Source organism: Rhinolophus hipposideros (assembly GCF_964194185.1).
Source record: "Rhinolophus hipposideros genome assembly, chromosome: 21".
NCBI lineage: Eukaryota > Metazoa > Chordata > Mammalia > Chiroptera > Rhinolophidae > Rhinolophus > Rhinolophus hipposideros.
The window spans coordinates 41,570,930-41,588,771 of NC_138067.1; the positions used below are offsets into that span (position 1 = coordinate 41,570,930).

General features: G+C 49.9%; 2 protein-coding genes across 6 annotated transcripts in view; one reads left to right on the forward strand and one right to left on the reverse strand.

The window, feature by feature from the left end:
- Positions 1 to 1,799: 1,799 nt before the first annotated feature.
- SNRPD2 (small nuclear ribonucleoprotein D2 polypeptide) overlaps positions 1,800 to 17,842 on the reverse strand; it is a 30,133-nt gene continuing 14,090 nt past the window's right edge. The window contains exons 1-3 of one of the 3 annotated variants that reach the window (XM_081032219.1): positions 16,930 to 17,080; positions 5,176 to 5,355; positions 1,800 to 2,065 (exon numbers count right to left, since the gene is read on the reverse strand). In XM_081032219.1, the coding sequence (XP_080888345.1) occupies positions 1,891 to 2,065; positions 5,176 to 5,355; positions 16,930 to 17,066 (492 nt within the window). In that variant the 5' untranslated portion in view covers positions 17,067 to 17,080 and the 3' untranslated portion in view covers positions 1,800 to 1,890. Of the gene's footprint in view, positions 2,066 to 5,175; positions 5,356 to 6,969; positions 7,062 to 16,929; positions 17,081 to 17,842 lie in introns of those variants that run through there. The other 2 variants (XM_081032220.1, XM_081032221.1) reach the window with 2 other exon arrangements.
- QPCTL (glutaminyl-peptide cyclotransferase like) lies at positions 7,197 to 16,383 on the forward strand. 3 transcript variants are annotated; one of them, XR_013992183.1, is made up of 8 exons: positions 7,197 to 8,004; positions 8,500 to 8,643; positions 9,375 to 9,656; positions 11,418 to 11,570; positions 11,672 to 11,771; positions 12,279 to 12,395; positions 13,805 to 14,668; positions 16,149 to 16,383. XR_013992183.1 is itself a non-coding variant. In XM_081032217.1 (7 exons), the coding sequence occupies exons 1-7, from the start codon at positions 7,798 to 7,800 to the stop codon at positions 13,948 to 13,950; spliced, it is 1,158 nt and encodes a 385-aa protein (XP_080888343.1). In that variant the 5' UTR covers positions 7,197 to 7,797; the 3' UTR covers positions 13,951 to 16,383. The 3 variants fall into 3 exon arrangements, 2 of the variants coding, with proteins under 2 accessions (XP_080888343.1, XP_080888344.1); XM_081032217.1 differs by having other exon boundaries at positions 11,409 to 11,570; positions 13,805 to 16,383; XM_081032218.1 differs by having other exon boundaries at positions 13,805 to 16,383.

Genomic DNA, 17,842 nt, shown 5'->3' on the forward strand with positions numbered 1-17,842 from the left:
GTGTACACACACGTGCCAAATACACTGAGGGCTGCTTCTCTAGAAAGGTGATGTAGGAGTAAAGCTGCAGGCCACAGCCTGGTTCAAATCTTAGTTTGGCTACTTATTAGCTGTGTGACTTGGGGAAATTCTCAGGCTCCCTGGGCCTGTTTCCACTTCTGGGAAATGGATGTAATGATGGTACCTTGCCTGAGAGTCCAATGAGTTCCTTGTAGGTTACTGTCTGAGGCACGATGCACATTAAACGCTTGGCCTGGTGCTATTCCTGCAGCCTCTGCTTTCACCTTCACCACGGAAGCCAGAGGTGATCAGGAACCATTTGAGCAAGGAGCTGGGTGGAAAGGTGAGGATGGAAAAAGCAGGGTGCCAGGCTGAAATCTTTGTCACCAGCCTGCAAGACAGGGGAACCAAGTTCCATCTCCCAGGAAGGACACATCAACAACCAGGGGCAGGTGGGACAGATATGAACACAGGACCATGACTCCAGGCTTGTCTGTCCTTGCTCCTGCACGTGAACCTAATTGCCAGGGATGTCTTCTGCAGCAGCACCACTGCTCCCACTTTATGAAATATTGTGGCTCCATCCTGCTCCCCCATGGTCAAGACTGTTCATAAGGCCCTGGCTTCCTAAGTCTGAACGTGGCTCCATCATTTCCTGAGTGACACTGGGCAAGTCATTACCCTCTCTGGGCCTTAGCTCTCTCATCTGTAAAATGGGATGGCTCTAGTATCTACCCCACAGATGGAAGTTCCAATTAGACCACCCGGTAAACGTGCAACTTTATAATCCCACAGCTGTTGCCCTGTGTGTGTCAGACCCTCTCCTGCTGCAGGGCCCCCAGCTTGGCCACTACCCGGCTTACAGGGTAGCTCAGGCTGTGCCTTTCAGTTCAGTGTCAAAGACCCTGACCTCAGGCCTTCCAATTCCCGCAGCCACCTGGCGGTCAGCCCTATCTGAGGACAGAGAAATGCAGGCAGAGACAGAACACAGAGATCTGGGTTGGGGAAAGCCCGATGTGTATCCGAGGAATCTCCCCCAATAAGTAAGCCCCCCTTTCTCACCTCTATTTCCCTAAGCTTGTCAGAGAATTTCTCTCAAGAGTAATCAGGTTCTACTTTGAGGGGCAGCAGAGCTCAGGGGTTAAGCCACAGGCTGAGGAACAGGATGGGCTTGAATCAAAGCATGACCACTTCCTGGCTGAGTGTCCCTGGGAAGTGACACAACTTCTCTGTGCCTCAGTTCCTTCTTCTGGAAATTGGAGGTAATAAATAATAGTGCCTGCTCAGAGGGGTTGGGAGGAAGTCTAAACAGCACTGGGGTAGGGCTGGCACCCCAACAGCTCAGCAGGTGATAGAATGATTGCTATTAGTATTTGGGTACCAAGTGCTTTAAATGTGTATCCCCTACTGTCAGTGAGGGCAGGTCGGGAGCTCTCCCGGGCACTGAAGCGCCCACAGCATTGCAACACAGAGCTGGACACAGAAGAGGCACTTGGGGAATGTTTCCTGACCGAACAACTGGAAAAAAAGACCAGAAGAAATTTCAAGCAAGGCTGACTCATTGAGAGGGAGAAAGGAGAGACAGGGTGACGAGGTAAAGGTAGAAAATAGGTAAAGAGCAAAAGCTTTCCTCATCTGATTCACTTCACAAATGGGGAAACTGAGGCCTGGAAGGGACACAGACAGGGCCTCTTCACCTGCTCAGAGGTCCTGATCCCAGTGCTCGACCCCATACCCAGCTGCCTCCTCCCTCCCCCCAAGGCCACCCCACTCCTAAGGCCCTGGGAAGAGACAGAGGCCACTAGAAAAAAACACAGGACTTTTATTCCCATCTGGGAGGGCAGGTCTTCGCAGGACAGGGGAGCGAGTTCTGACGGCAGGAGGAGGCCCCTACTTGCCAGCGATGAGGGGGTTCCGCAGGACCACGATGACCGAGTCCCCTCGCAGGAACATCTTAGAGATGTAGCGGTCCTTGTTGACTGGCTTGGACTTCTTCTTGCCCTTGCCACTCTTGGGGACCTCCGTCCACATCTCCTTCACATTCTCCAGCACCATGTTGCAGTGCCTGGTGGGGACAGGGGGTGGAGAGGCACTGCGAGTGAGGGGGCCGCTTTCGGACTGCCCGGCTGGGGGTAGGTGTAGGACCCGGGCCAAGACGCCACCTTTGCCAATCCTCAGGTCGAAGTCGGGCAAAGGCCTTCACCCGTGTGCCTCAGTTTCCTCCTCTGTAAAATGGAGACATTCATGGCGCCCACCTCCTAGGGCTGCTGGGAAGATATTAATAAAATGAAGCAACACAGCATTCCTGTGAAGGAATAGGGCCCGGCACAGGGTGAAGGCCAACGAAATGGTGCTTTTTAACTCCGAGTTATTTCGGAAGCATCAGCAAAGGAGCTGCTTTTCTTTGGAGAAGCAGAGGCCCCTGGGGCAGCTCATGAGCCTCCACTGCAGTCCTGCCTTGTCCCCGTCCGCAGGGTGCCAGCTGGGCACATGTGGTAACAGCAAGCATCTGCTCACTCGACAAATACAATAACTATAGCAAAGAACTAAAATACGCTATCTCTGCCCTCATGGGGTATGCATTCTAGTGAGGGGAGAAGGACTCCAAGCAAGTGAACAGAGAGACCTGTTATATGCGGTCAGGTGGTGGTAACCTGCTATGAAGAAAAACTAAAGCAAGGTGAAGGGATAGGACGATACACAGAAATATCACCAAGTGGTAAGAAAAAAATGGGGACAGTGGAGTGACCTAGGGAGACTGGAAACAAGCCAGATGGAAACTTTTCATTGGACTGTTATTACTGTTTTTGGAATTATGTGAACAGATTACCAATTTAGAGAAAAATAAGATAAAAAAGAAGTAGCATTCCAATACAGAAACATTTCTGAGGTATTAGGTTGGTGCAAAAGTAACTGTGATTTAAAAGGTTAAAAACAATTGCAAAAAACGCAATTACTTTTGCACCAACCTAATATATTAATGGGAAAAGCCAAGGTCTAAAACTGAGCTGAGGTGGCTGGTTGGGTCAGTGGTTAGAGCGCAGTGCTCATAACACCAAGGTCGCCGGTTCAATTCCCACATGAGCCAGTGAGCTGCGCCCTCCACAACTAGACTGAAAACAACTTGACATAGACCTTACGGGTCCTGGAAAAAAACACACTGTTCCCCAATAAAAATTAAAAAAAAAATAAAAATAAAACTGTGTGCTATGCCATTAGCAGTGATTCAAAAATAAACAGAAAAAACATCCTCCTATACAGACGGTATCTATATGTATGAATATCTATACGTATGATATAGTCTAGTGACACTCTAGGAGACCTGAGAGATTAGCCATGGTGAGGTCCCTGGGGATGGCAGTCGGGGGGTGGGGAGGAAAGACTTGCTCTTCATTGGGCGCCTTTTATATCTTTTGAATTTTGCTTCAACTGCGCATTACACTGCTCACGCAAGAAAACAACATAATGAAGTAAATAAATACGGTGGTTAAGAACGTCTTAGCTGACTCGCAACGATGTCCTCAGACCACTGATATGTATGAAAAACAAGATGCCTACGAGCAGAAGGAAGAGTCTATTTTAAAAACTATTTTGTATTAGGACAGGTCAATTATACCTCAATAAAGCTGTTAGCTAACACCACAAAGGACTCCCTAGATGTAGGTATGTATGCGAGTCAAACGTGGCAGGAGACATACTAAGGTAGGAGACTAATATGAGGGCAGAGGAGGAACTAGGGGAAAAGGAGAGTCACCTTAAAAGAAACAAAGAATTTAAAACAAATACATATAGGGGTGGCCGGTTAGCTCAGTTGGTTAGAGCGTAGTGCTAACAACAAGGTTGTCGGTTCGATCCCCACATGGGCCACTGTGAGCTGCGCCCTCCACAACTACATTGAAACAACTACTTGACTTGGAGCTGATGGGTCCTGGAAAAACACACTTAAAATAAATAAAAGTTTAAAAAAATTAAAATAAAATAAAATAAAAATATATATACACACACACCACCACCTACTGAGCCAGCATGGGCCTCTTCTGAGCACTTTCTAAGCATTAAGCCATCCTCACTGCACCTCACCCAGGAGATGTTATTTCCCACGCCTAGGGCAGGAACTAAACACAGTGCGATGATGGGAACTCAGCCCAGATCATAAACTTTGTAAGTGACGGAGCCTGTGTTCAAATACAGATCTATCTGCCTCCTTGTGCTTGGCACTTTCTGTTGTTCTTATTATTTTACTCAAAAGGAAACTGAGGCTCAGAGGGAAAGACTTGTCCATGGTCACATAATAGCTAGTGGCCAGAACATTCCAGAATCAAGCCTCAGCACACTATAGTGAAGAAAGCACTTCCCAGATGCTAACTATGCAGCTTCTAGGTTTATTGAGCATTTGTCACGTATCAGGTACGGAGCCCTTTGCTCTTCATACCCAGTATCACTGAGTCCTTACAACTGTTCTCTGAGGGGTATTATAAGGAAACTGAAGGCCAGACAGAAAAACTCCTGGTCGCTCCCTCTGGCTGAAACACAGACTCTTGCTTACTCCTTTTTTTATTCAGGTCTGTTCATTGCTGCCTCTTCCCATGAGGCTGCTCTGTTTACCCATCTAAGAAAGTACCCCCTTCCCAGTACTCCATACCCTTACCGGGCTTCCCTTTTCTTCATATGAGTTCTCAGCTTCTGTCTTTTTGACACATTATCTGCTGTCGGCTTCCCTATCTATACCATACGCTCCGAGTACAGGAACCATGTGTATTTTAGTCATTGTGGTATTTCCAGAGCCGAAAACAGTACCTGGCATGGGTGCACACTCGTATTATATAATAACTAGGCAATAGCATACTGTGTGCCAGATGCTGTACTTCTAGTGACTTACTACACTTCCCATGTATTAAGCCACTGAATCTTTGCAAACACCATGATTACTGCCACTGCATGGACGAGACAGTCACTTGCCGAAGGTCATGTGGCTGCTAAGAACAGAGTTGGGACATAAACCCAGGAGGACTGGCTCGTAAGGATATGCCCATAACTACTGTACTGCACAGCTGGAGGGGCAGCGGGTTTTAAGATGCTCACTCCCCTGGCTTCTGAGAAACCTGATATTTAGGCTCCTCAGACGGGAGTTGGGACTGCTTCTCCAGCCTGAACAGAATAGACCCAGGCACTCACCTGTCAAAGGCCTTCACACGGCCCAGGAGCTTCTTGTTGTTGCGACAGTTGATGAGCACCTGAGTGTTGTTCTTGACCGACTGCGTGAGTACGGAGAGTGGGCCCGTGTTAAACTCCTCCTCCTCCCGCTTCTGCAGCTCCTCTGGGGTCATTTCACTCTTGGGCTTGTTAAGGAGGCTCCTGAGTGGGCAAGTATGGAAGCCATAGGTGAGAGGGCGCAGTGCTGGAGCATGGTCATGGCACTCAGTGTCTCTCCAACCTTTCCCCAAAACACCCACCCTCCTGCTCCGTCCTCGCTGGCATCACCATTTGGATGGTGATTTCCAATCTTGCACGGTCTAGGTTGTAATCCACAACACCCAACCACCTCACCTTACTCAATCCACAGCCTCCCTCATTTCCATCAATGGCAACTCCATCTTTCTAGTTCTCTGAGCAAAAACTTTGATGTTAACTTGACTCTGTTTTGTCTTGCACATCTTACAACCTGACGGCAAATCCTGTCATCCGCCTGTCAATTATATCCAGAATCTGACCGTTTCTTACCACGACCTGAGTCTCCATCATCTTTCTCCTAGCGTCTTACTGATCTCCCTGCCTGCACCCCACACATGCTCCCCAACAGTGTGTTCTCCACAGATCAGTCCCGGGGTCTTGCCAAGATCTAAGTCACATCATCTTACTCTCCAAAATCATCCTGGGGCTCCCTTCTCAGTGTAAAAAAGTAAAATCCGGGCGGCCGGTTGGCTCAGTTGGTTAGAGCACAGTGCTCTAACCAGGGTCGCCGGTTGGATTCCCACATGGGCGACTGTGAGCTGTGCCCTCCACAACTAGACTGAAAACGACTTGACTTGGAGCTGACGGGTCCTGGAAAAACAGTTTCCCAATAAAATTAAAAAAAAAAAAAAAGTAAAATCCAAAGTTTTTTACGGTACCCTACGTCTCTCTCTCTCTTAGTTCCAGTCACAGTAGCGTTCTGGGTGGCCCTTTAAGGCATGAGGCAGACTTTTATCTTGGGCCTCTGCATTTGCTTTTCCCGCTGCCTGGATGCCTCCCCAGTTATCTCTGTGGTCCGAGCTCTCACTTTCTTTACTCAAGTGCTGCCTTCTCAATGTGTCGTCCTGTGCTAGTTATTAGTTACTGTCTCTCAAAATTGGCACGCCCCATTGTTTTTACCCTGCTCTACTGTTTATTTATTCACAGCCCTGCTCACCTAACACACTATACTTTCCCTGTTTATTATCATTACGTTAATTATCCACCTCTTCCCACCCCAGGAGCTGCAGGTGGGGACTTTTCTTGGAGAGGGGTATTCACTGGTATATCTCATGTATCTAAAGCGGTGCCTGATACACTTAATAAATAATTAAGTGAGCACTTGGTAAGTAATTGCTTCCTGGATAAAGTACAATCATTCCTGTGACTCGTTATCCGTCAAGTTGCGAGTTAGGTCGGAAGGCCAACCGTCTCCAGCTCTAATTATCCGGGGAGTCCCTCACCTCTAACCGTTGTTCCTACAAGTCCGCACTCCCCTCTCCCAAGTTCTTTTTCGTAAAATCGTTTCCCCTTAAAACTACTTGGAAAGCTCCCAGCCCATTATCTGATAAAGCTGTTCCCTCTCCCGAACCGATCCTGGGTCAAAGGCCCCACGCCCGTTCTCAAACTCAACACAGGAAAAGTACGCCACTTTACCCCTAAAAATCTCTGCCTCAGCCCTCCGTTCTCCCCACCCGTCAGTGACCAAATTTGCACCTTCCACCCCACGCCCGCCGCTTAAGCCTCGCCCGGCCTCACATGGTGGCAGGCGCCGCGCTTTCGGATCACTCCGGTTTCCTCCGCGCTGCCTCTGCTTCCGAAGAGAAAACGCGAGAGAGGCGGGACTTCCGCTTCCTGTGGCCCACTTCCGTGGGCGCCTGCGCAAACCCAACTAGCTGTGGGGGCGTGCTCTGTTATTGCCATAGCAACCCCCGCCAGCCTTGCGCTGCGCTGGGGTAAAAGCCTTGCTTAGTGATTCAGGGCCATTCAGGACTATACAGGACAGATGTTCACAACAATGGAGAGAAAAAGAGAGAGGGAGGGCCCGACTCAAATCATTTTGTTGTGGAACAGTCCAGGTTGCGAGAAAGGACACGCCGTTTCTAAATGCCCGCCGGCCCTCCTTTCGGGGGCGTGGTCTCCGAGAAGCCAATCCTCTCCTCACTTCAGGGATAGACTCCGCCTATTTCCTGCAGAGACGGTTCATTTACGCGTCCACTGATCTTTCCGACTCCACAAAACCAATCATTTGCCTACATCCGGGAGGGGCGTGGACCTGGGCCCGTTAGGTCGAATGTTTTCCATTGTCAAACGCTTCTCATAGGCTTCCCCTCCAACGCTGAGGCGGAGCCTACTTCTTGCTCCCTTTTGGGTTGTGCAACCCTCAGTGGAACCAACGCCAAAAGCCCCAGGGAGACAGTGAGGCGGGTCCTCAGAACGAAAGTCCCCATTGGCTTCACTGCTCGCGGGAGGGTGGAATGGTGCAGCCGCTCTTGTTATTCATTGGTCCGGTGATTCTATGGGGTGGGACTTGGCTGGGCCTAAATTCGATCCGCGGTCCGGGACGGGTTTCAGGGCGAAGCTGCCATGCGTCCCGGGGGCCGCGGGCGGTCCCGGCTACGGCTCGGGGAACGCGGCCTCTTGGAGCCATCCTTACCGCCCAGTCGCCGCCTGCTACCGCGGGTGCAGCTGTTGCCCCTGCTGCTGGCTCTGGCCGTGGCCTCCGCGTTCTACACCCTCTGGAGCGGCTGGCACCGCCGAACTGAGGAGCTGCCGACGGGCCGGGAGCTGCGGGTAAGGCCTGGCGGGGGCGCGGCCACCGCGCGGGCGCTCATTACCCGTCTCCCCTTTCCTAACGTCTCAGGTTGACGTGGCTTTAGCGTGTAGCCCTGGCCGCAGGTGCCGCGGTTTCGGTCATTAAGACGTATGCCCCTTGTGAATAGAATGAGGCTTCGGACTTGTTCTGTAATAGTGGCTCCCCCTTAAGAGGAAGGGTCTGGAGTAGTAAAACTGGGAGTTCTGGGTTCTAGTCCTAAAGTCAACTATTTGGAAGAGTCCCTTCCTTTCGCCGCGCCTCGATTTCCCCTTCAGGATTGGGGTGGGCTGGACCAGATGGGCTCGGAGGGACTTTTCCTGCGTCTAGCATTTATCCTAGAAATCTCCGATGCTGGAGGCTGCGATTAGGAAGAGGAACCCGGCTTCGTGAGGGCGACGGCGTCCGGGGTCGCGTCGGAATGGGGGTTGTTCTCACGCTCTGCTCTTCTCTTCCCCATTCCCCGCCCCCCCAAGGGCCCATTCATCGGAAGCCTCCCCGAAGCCCGAATGCGGAGGGTGGTGGGGCAACTTGACCCACAGCGTCTTTGGAACACTTATCTGCGCCCGCTGCTGGTTGTGCGGACACCGGGCAGCCCAGGCAATCTCCAAGTCAGAAAGGTAAAGGGCCACACCTGATTCCGCAGACCGCTGGGAAACGGGAAATAGGCTTTCCGCCCAAGATCCCAAAGCACTAAGTTTTGAGTGGAGCGAATCTGACTCTAGAGTAACGACTAGGCTGTACTGCCCTCACTGAAAGCTGACTATGCTAGGCACAAGTAACAGTCTTATGAGGTGGGTACCTATGTGATATTCATTATGCAGATTGGGAAACTGAGGACTAGAGCAGTTGGGCATTTTGCCCAAGTCCCACAGCTAGTAAATGTTGTACCTAGGATTTCAACCCAGACAGGTTGGCTCCGGAGCTGGTGCTGAAACATCCCTATATTACCTCCCAGAAAGCATCAAGAGTCATTTTAAGAGTGTCTGAGTTCAAAACCTGCTTCAGCCACTTGCAGTGTGACCTTGGAGTAGTTTCTTAAGCTCTGTCAGTTTCCGCATTGGTAAATTGAGCCATTGACAGTCCCTATCCCATAGGGTTCCTAGAACAGGGCTTGGCACACAGTGAGTGCTACTGAAGAGTGAGCTGTGATTAGTCTTGGCCTCAAGAAGCAGGGTCGCTCTACACCTGGCACTTGGTAGGTACTCAGCAGAAGTGTCAAAGAAATGATTTAAACCAAACTCGGACTTGTGAATCAGCCAGACTGCTCTGCATGGCTCAGGTCACCTGGCCCTTCTCCCGACCTCCTGCCCGGTTCCCACCCACCCTCCCACCTCTCTCTTGCCACTAGTTCCTGGAGGCCAGTTTGCGGGCCCTGATGGCAGGCTGGCATGTGGAACTGGACCCCTTCACGGCCTCAACGCCCCTGGGGCCACTGGACTTTGCCAACGTGGTGGCCACACTGGACCCAGGAGCTGCCCGTCACCTCACCCTTGCCTGCCATTATGACTCAAAGCTCTTTCCATCTGGGTCAGCCCCCTTTGTGGGGGCCACGGATTCAGCTGTGCCTTGCGCCTTGCTACTGGAGCTGGCCCAGGCCCTCGACCAGGAGCTGAGCAAGGCCAAAGATCAGGTGAGGAGCAGGGATAGGGTGGGATGGAGAGCAGGGGCTGCCATGACCTTGGTTGAAGCCACCACTCTCCCTTGCCTGGTCTTATCTTCTTGCCTCCATTCCATATGCAAAGCCACAAGGATCTTTCCACCTCCTGAATGTCAGATCGTGTCCCTCTTCTGCCCTAAACCCTCCCATGGCTCCTACCTCATGCATGGACCCATGATGTGAGTAATGTTACCTCTCTAGTCCACTCTAGCCACCCATCGCCTCCGTGTATCTCAAACCCACAAGATTCACTCCCACCTCAGGGCATTTGCACTTGCTATTTGCTCTGCCTAGAATGTGCTTTCCTCAGATATCTTCCTAGCTGGCTCCCATCCTGAACATCCTTCATTCAGGTGTCCACTCCAGCGTCACCTCAAAGAGGCCTTCCCAACCATCCTAAAATAGCTCCCTGCCACGATCCCATGATTTATGGTGCTTTATGTTGATTTATCTGTGTCTCTCCAGCTAGAATAAGTTCCATCTAGGCCGAGACTTGGCTGCTTTTGTTTCCTTCTCTATTCCCTGAGCCCAGAATATTGTCTGCCATAAAGTAGGATGTCAATAAAAATGTATGGAATGAATGAATGAATGAATGAAAACACAAGTCTCCTCCGGCGCCTCCCCTCCTCAGGCCCTTTCTTCCATGGTTTAAACCCCAGTGTCCCAAAGCCCAAGCTCCCTGACCCCTTGCTGACTCCTCAGACCTCTTCTCAAACCTCTCTGGCCCCAGCTCTGGTCCATCCTTGCCTGGGAACACTCTTCCCTCTGCTCCATTTTGCCAGGCCAGCTGCCACTCATCCTCAGTGCAAACATCCCTTTCTTAGAGACCAGACGTTCTCCCCAGGCCAGGTTATCCCCCACCCCCTTCCCGTGTTCTTTCAGGAACCTATAGTTATTGCAAGCATTTGTCCCAACTGCATTTCACTATTTGTATAATTAATTCATTTGTGGATCTCTGTTTCTAAACCAGCTTGAAGAGTAACCGATAATCAGAGCTTCACCCTTATTTAGTATATGCCAGGCAGTTTTGGGACCTGGATTCAAATCCTACCCTGTGAATAGAACTGTTACTAACCCCATTTCTTACCCCCCCTTTTCCGCTTTTCCCCCCCTTCTTCTGTCTCCCCCTCACCCCCACTCTGGTTCAAGCGTTGTTTCTCAGTCTAGTTGTGTAGGGTCCAGCTCCCTGACCCATGCTGGTGTTACGAGCTTTGTGCTCACCCCGCTGAGGCAGTCAGTCGCCAGCCAGTTGTCAGTCGGCCGCTCACAGCAGATCACGGCAGCTCTCGCTGGCTGCCGGCCACTCACGGCAGCACACTGCAGCCCACGGCAGCACACAGCAGCCCACAGCAGCATGCGCTGGCTGCTAGCCACCGGCTGCTCACGGCAGCGTTGTTCACACTCTTAGCTGTAGAGGGCGCAGCTCACTGGCCCATGTGGGAATCGACCAGCAACCTAGCTCCAACCACCTGAGCCACTGGGCTGGCCCACTAACCCCATTTCTACATGAGGAAACTGATACTTCAGGAAGTGACTTACCTGTGACTGCTCGGCCAGGAAGTGGCTGAGGCAGGATTGAAACCCAGGCAGCTGGCTCAGAGTCTGTACTCTAGGCCACCACGCTCTGTGAATGAGACTTAGTTTGTCCCTTTCAGCTGTGCAAGCGGGCAGGAAATGGGGGTGGGTCGTGGCGAGGGCTCGCACTGAGCCGGCCCTGACCACCAGCTTCCACAGGCAGCCCCGGTGACCCTGCAGCTGCTCTTCTTGGATGGTGAAGAGGCGCTGAAGGAGTGGGGACCCAAGGACTCTCTCTATGGCTCCCGGCACCTGGCCCAGCTCATGGAGTCTGCACCCCACAGTCCCGGCCCCACCAGGATCCAGGCTATTGTAAGACAAGGGCCCCTCTGGGTTCTGGCGAGGGAGGGAGGGGGTAAGGGAGGGTTGGCAGCATCCCACCTGGCCTCTCCAGTCCTGGCCTCTCTCTCTAGGAGCTCTTTATACTTCTTGATCTCCTGGGAGCCCCCCATCCGACCTTCTACAGTCACTTCCCTCGCACAGCCCGCTGGTTCCATCGGCTAAGGAGCATTGGTAAGGGTGATGGTAGAGGCAGGCTCCAGCTCGGGATGCTGGCAGGATATGATGGGGCAGCCACCTGTCCTCTAAGGGGTTATCCAGCCTTCCCTCTACCTTCGTAGCCTCTCTCTAAGGCACTAAAACAAAGGCCAAAACACAGAAAGATCCACAGTATAGTGATGACAGAGGCTTGGGGTCAGATAGCCCTGGGTTCGAATTCTGGCTCTCCCTATCATCTGTGTGAACGTGGGTAAGTGGCTTCATCTCTAAGCCTCAATTTCTTACCTGTAAAGTGGGCATAATGGTGATGATAAATGGGGTGTCTACGTCCTAGACTCAAGGGGATTAAATGAGACTGGGAACATGGTACCCCTGCAGTAAGGAGTAACCAACATTCATTTTTGTTGGGGGGTGATCACCAGTTCCTTACCTTCAGGCCCCCTGCCCTCCTGATTTGTGAGCCAGGGGAACCTCTGACCTCTGAGGGGCTGACCCATGCTCTCTAATTCCTACCGCCACCAGAGAAGCGCCTGCACCGTTTGAACCTGCTACAGTCTCATCCCCAAGAAGTGATGTACTTCCAGCCTGGGGAGCCCTTTGGCTCTGTGGAAGACGACCACATCCCCTTCCTCCGCCGAGGTACTTGCTGTGGAAGAATGGGGGGCAGGGGTCCAAGGTAGCCACAGATGGGACCTGGCCCAGCCTCTTCCCAGGGTGGAAGTCTGGTGGCAAGTTGCTTAACCTCTTTGTGTCTCAATTTCCTCATCTGTAAAATGGGCATAACAATAGACCCTGTCAGCCCCTATCTTGTTGAGGGGATTGAATGTGCTCATACAAAATGTAAAGACCTTTCGTGCACCAGTGCCCAGCACGTAACACACTTTGGAGAACTGTGACCTACGATTGTTTGTGCCTCAGTGATTGAAGAGTTCTTCTAGCCCTGCCTTCCAAGGCCCAGGCAGCCCAGCAGAATCATCTGAGGAGTTTCGAAAAATGCCCAGTCACCTTTCAGGCCTATCAAACCATAAGCTTGGGCCTCTGCGTTATTTTTATTAAACTCCCAGATAACTCTGATGTGTGGCCAGGGTGGAAGACATCTGGTAGAGGGATTCAGAACATAGGTTTTAGAGTTGAACAGCTCTGGGTTCTAGAATCTGCAGCTTAGCCACCAGTTAACCTAAGGCAAATTACTTAGCCTCTCTGAGCCCGTTTCTTCTGGAAAATGGATGCATTCATACAAAACACATCTATATGTCTACTTACAATCACAGAGTTGAAAGGACTAGGTATGTGAAATACATAGTGCTTGGCATATAGTGTTAAAAACTGCTTTTAAAATTTTTACTCCATAATTTATTCATTAAACAAATATGCATTTCGTACAATGCCTTCTTTATTGATTCATTCAGTAAACACTTCCCAAGGCAGGTACTGAGTGAGATGTCAGGGATACAGCAATGGGCCATAATCCGCCTGCCTCCTGTCTAGTGGAGTGACCGGTACTTAGCAAACGTGGACAAATGCAGAGGAAAGTGTTCTGAGGATGGGAACGCAGTGTAGTGCAGACACTCGAGACAGGTGGCCTGGGTTCAAATCCTGACTGTTTATTAGAGGCGGAGGCTTGGGCAAGTCTGCCTGCCTCTGTGCCTCAGTGTCCACAGCTGTAAAATCGCAGTAATTATGGTACCCACCTGAAAGGATTATTACAAGGAGAAAGTGTGTGTGATATGTATGGCCTTAGACTAAGGCCTGGAAAAGAATAAGTACTTTATAAGAGTTAACTATAATGTATACCTAATAACGTATACCTGACGAGGACGATCAGACATCTTTCCCTTCTTCTGGTCTTTCCATAATCCATTGTTTTGAGTTTCTGTTATGAAAACAGTATAAATACTGGATATATATTTTAAACTAACATGTACTCTCGCACACTTAAAATCATTGTTTAGAGCTCTTTAAGTGCCAAGACAGAGTATCTTTTGGGGGTGGGCAAGGCCTGGGGTCCTGGTTCAGCTGCGGACCTGAGTCTCCTCTTGCCCCTGCAGGCGTCCCGGTGCTCCACCTCATCGCAATGCCCTTCCCCTCTGTCTGGCACACGCCTGATGACTCTGAGGCCAACCTTCACCCACCTACGGTACACAACCTGAGCCGCATCCTCGCCGTGTTCCTGGCTGAGTACCTGGGGCTCTAGCCTGCCCTGCTGACTGAAGGAGCAGCGCCCAGCAGGGGCTGTGCCAAGGACACCTGGAGCCAGTGGAGCTCAGGCCGGGCCCGCCTCGGGTGTGCTGGCTTGTTCTTTTTCATTTTGGCTCTACTTGTGTTATGATTGGAAGACGGTCTTTCCTTTGACTATCTCAAGGTGCCACTCTTCAAAGACTTGGAAGAGACCACTGTGGGGTGCAAGCCAAAGGAATAAGAGCCTGGCCCCTGCTCTGAGGGAAACACTTGGGCTGAAGGTTTACAGGGGCCGCATGCTGTTCTCAGATTTAGTCAGCAAACCATGGACTGGCAAATGGACCAGCAACAACACCCAACCAAGTGAATTATCTGTGGCTTTTTTGTGTCAGTTCGTTTTCCAGAATGGCAGCCTTGCTACCGCACCAGTCCAAGCCATGTGAGGCCCACAGAGGCTGTGCTCATAGGCAGGAACAGAGATGGAAGCCAAATTTTGGGAACTCAAGACTCTGCCAGATCCAAGTGTTTCTGGAAAACATATTCTGCAGAACTAGCATAATACGTGTTGCATGGAAAAAGGGATCAAAGAAGCGGGGCGAGACAACATTAAAAGAATTTCATTGCATAATGTGAATTTTCGAGGGTAAGACAGAATGCAGTATTTTCCCAAAGTATTTCACCACGGAACCGCTCTTTTTTGGGCAGCACCTCACAGAACTACGGTACCTCAGAAGGTATTTTGGGAAACACTGGGGTTTTGATAGTTTATGTTTATGGAAAGTGACAGACCTAGAATCACTGCAAACTAGTTACGCCAAACTATCCTGTCCGTTTCAGTTGTGGGTAGAGGAAGGAGTGTGAGATGGTGGGTGTAACTGCAACTCTAGTGATGGCCTGAGGAAGTATTTCTCAACCCTAATGTCAGACTCCACTGGGGTGCTTATTAAAAGATGCAGACTCCCAGGTTCCACCTAGACCTAATGAATCAGAACTCCACGGAGGGACTGGGACTCTGTAACAGGTACCTGAGGAAGTCTTGTGGTCAGCAAAGTTGGACATGCTGTCCTTAAGGCTACCGTTTGGTGCGTGCCTGGCTGCTTAGCAAACCTACTCCATAGAAAACTAACATGGAGGGCGCCTGGGCAGGGAGTCCTATGCTGGGCTGTGTGCCTGCTGGTTTTGTGCCTTTGGTAGGTAGCAGGGATGTCAGGCCAGGATGGAGGGTTATTAAGTAGTGAACGGTGAGCATAAGCCTCCTGAGCCAACTCAAGGCTGGAAAAGACTTGAGAATTGAGGGGCTGAACCTTAGGACTCCTAATGCGAAGGATAGAGGTCCTAGATTCGCGTTCTTCCACAGTGCTGACATTTACTGGGCGCCTAGTACGTGCCAGGTGTGAGAGGCATTTTACATGTATCAATTCAGTCTCCCCCAAATCCTGAGGTAGGTACAATTTTGGTTCTCACTTTGCAGATGAGAGGGTCGGGTCTGAGATGTATGAACCACTTGTTTACAGAGCCCAGATTTGTGCATGCAGCTGTGCTCCTAACCCCATGTCCTAATCCCTTTCCACAATCACCTGTGCTGGACCAAGAGCTTGTTGACAAAACGTAGCTCCTCCTGAAGCTGTTAAATGGCTGCAAGTTCAAGTGAGGTTGGGGAGGGGATCCTAGCAAACAAAGAGGTGGAACTGGCAGGAGTCCAGAGTTCAGAAAGGGAAATTGACAGACATCAGCAAGGTGGAAAGAGGCTCTCAAACCACAGGGAGATTCCTATTTGTTCATTTTTTATGTGGCAGACCTGGTGCCAAGTACTTAAAGTGTACCATGTCCCTTTACTTCACAGCCATCCCCAAAGTAGAGACCATCATCTCCATGTTAGAGGCGGGAAGCAGTGTTCAGTTCCATTCCCAGGCCTCCATGCCACTGTGCCAAGACGTCTTGGTTGAGTGCACTACATGCCAGGCACTGGGCAAGGGGCCTGATGCACATTTTCTGCACAAATCTGGGGTAAGGACTGTGAGCTCCATTTTACAGATGAGGCTGCTGCTTGGCAAGGTGTTCTCACCTCCCTTTCGTCCCCCAAACTTGGGGTCCCCCATCCTCACCCTATAAGGGGCCAGTAGGTGTGCTGATAAGCACAATTGTTGAGCACTCTAGATGTGATGCACTCACATGTCAATCTTTTGAGGAACCATCAACATTCTCATTTTTCAGAAGAAGAAACAACTTCAGAGAAATCTGTTGCAGAAGACCGCGCAGCTGGACCCTTTCACTGCAATGTGTCCCAGTCTCGGTGTACATTTTTAAAAAACCTATCCTGCTTATGACTCATTGGACTTACTGATCTTTCATCACCAGCCTGGAATTCGGAACCATTGTCTTTAAATATCTTTGCACTATTCTCTTCTGATTCTAGAATGCCAATTAAATATTAGACTTTCTCACTCTATCCTCTGTAACCTTTCATATTTTTCTTTTTGGCTCTGCTACTTTTCAGATGTATCTCTGGTTCCATAGATCTTATTTCAGTTGTGTCTAGTTTGCTGTTTAGCCCAGCCACGTGGGTCTTTTCCTTTCCTATCTGCTAGGCCATTATTTAGTTCTGGATTCCCTGCAGTTATTTCCAAACTCTTGTATCTAATCTGTGACTGACAGTCTCATCATCTGAAGCCTTTGTGGGTCTGTTTTTGGTGGTGTTTCTGCTGGTTCTTGCTCATGCTGGTTTACTTCCACGCGTGTTTGGGTATTTGGCCATGTACTACTCATTGTCTAAAAATTATTTGTGGGGATTCTAGATGACAGTCCTTTCCACCAGAAGATTTATGTTTGTTTCTGCCAGACATCTCAACTGGAAGTACGCTAAACACGTAATGCAAACCCAGGCTGCAAACCCGCGCCTGTGACCGTCACTTCTCAGGTCCACTTTTTCCTTCCCTTTGGTCCTGTGCCCCCTCACCATTGAGCACACCTCTGCAGTCTTCTAGGTTATGCTTACCTGAGCTTGTAGTTCGGTGGGATCCCAATTTCTGTTAGAGTCTCCACCTGGGGCAGGCTTTGGCCTTGACTTCTCCCTGCTTGTCCCAATAAGGCTACAAATAGGAAACTCAGAGCAAAAGTGACTTCGGGACCCATATACTTTCCCTTAAACTTTCAGCTTAGTGTGTCCTTAACTTATTTTATTAGCTATTTGATTCTTTTAAGATTTTTTTTACTTCCCTTTTTCAGCAATAGAGTCCAAATACTCTGGCCCTCCCTCCACAGGAAACAAGTCCCACAAAACCAAGCCACGATTCAAATCCAGGTCTCTTTGATTCTAAACTCTAAGTATTGAATAACTACTATGATATATCCTAGCCTCTCTGGAAATTTTGATTCCCTGATAAGCATATCAGAGACTGCATTTTCCCTCTCCTTTAATACTTGAATTTTTTAAATGTCTTAACCCCCCCCCTTTTTATTTAGTAAATAATTAAGTGACTATTTTAAAGCTTTCATTACAGGGATCTTTAGTAGGAGTTTTTCATTGGGCATAATATACCCAGCTAGAAGACTGCATTTCCAGTCTCCGCTGCAGCCCTTCCATATGGCTAAGTTCTAACCAGTGAGCTGTACACAGAAGTACAGTAAGTCCTCACTTAACATTGTCAATGAGTTCTGCAACTTTAAGCAAAATAACATAACAAAACCAGTTTCACCACAGGCTAATTGATAGAAACAAGAGTTAAGTTCCTATGGCACCTCATCAATGTTATAATGAAACGATGTTGAACAAAATGATGTTACTTGAGGCCCTGTTGTACAGTGTACTACTCTGGGTGGAAGGGGGCTTCCTTCCTGCAAAATGGTGATGGCTGGAGTTCTAGCTGCCATCTTGGACCATGAGGATGAGGGCCACAAAGAACAAGGGA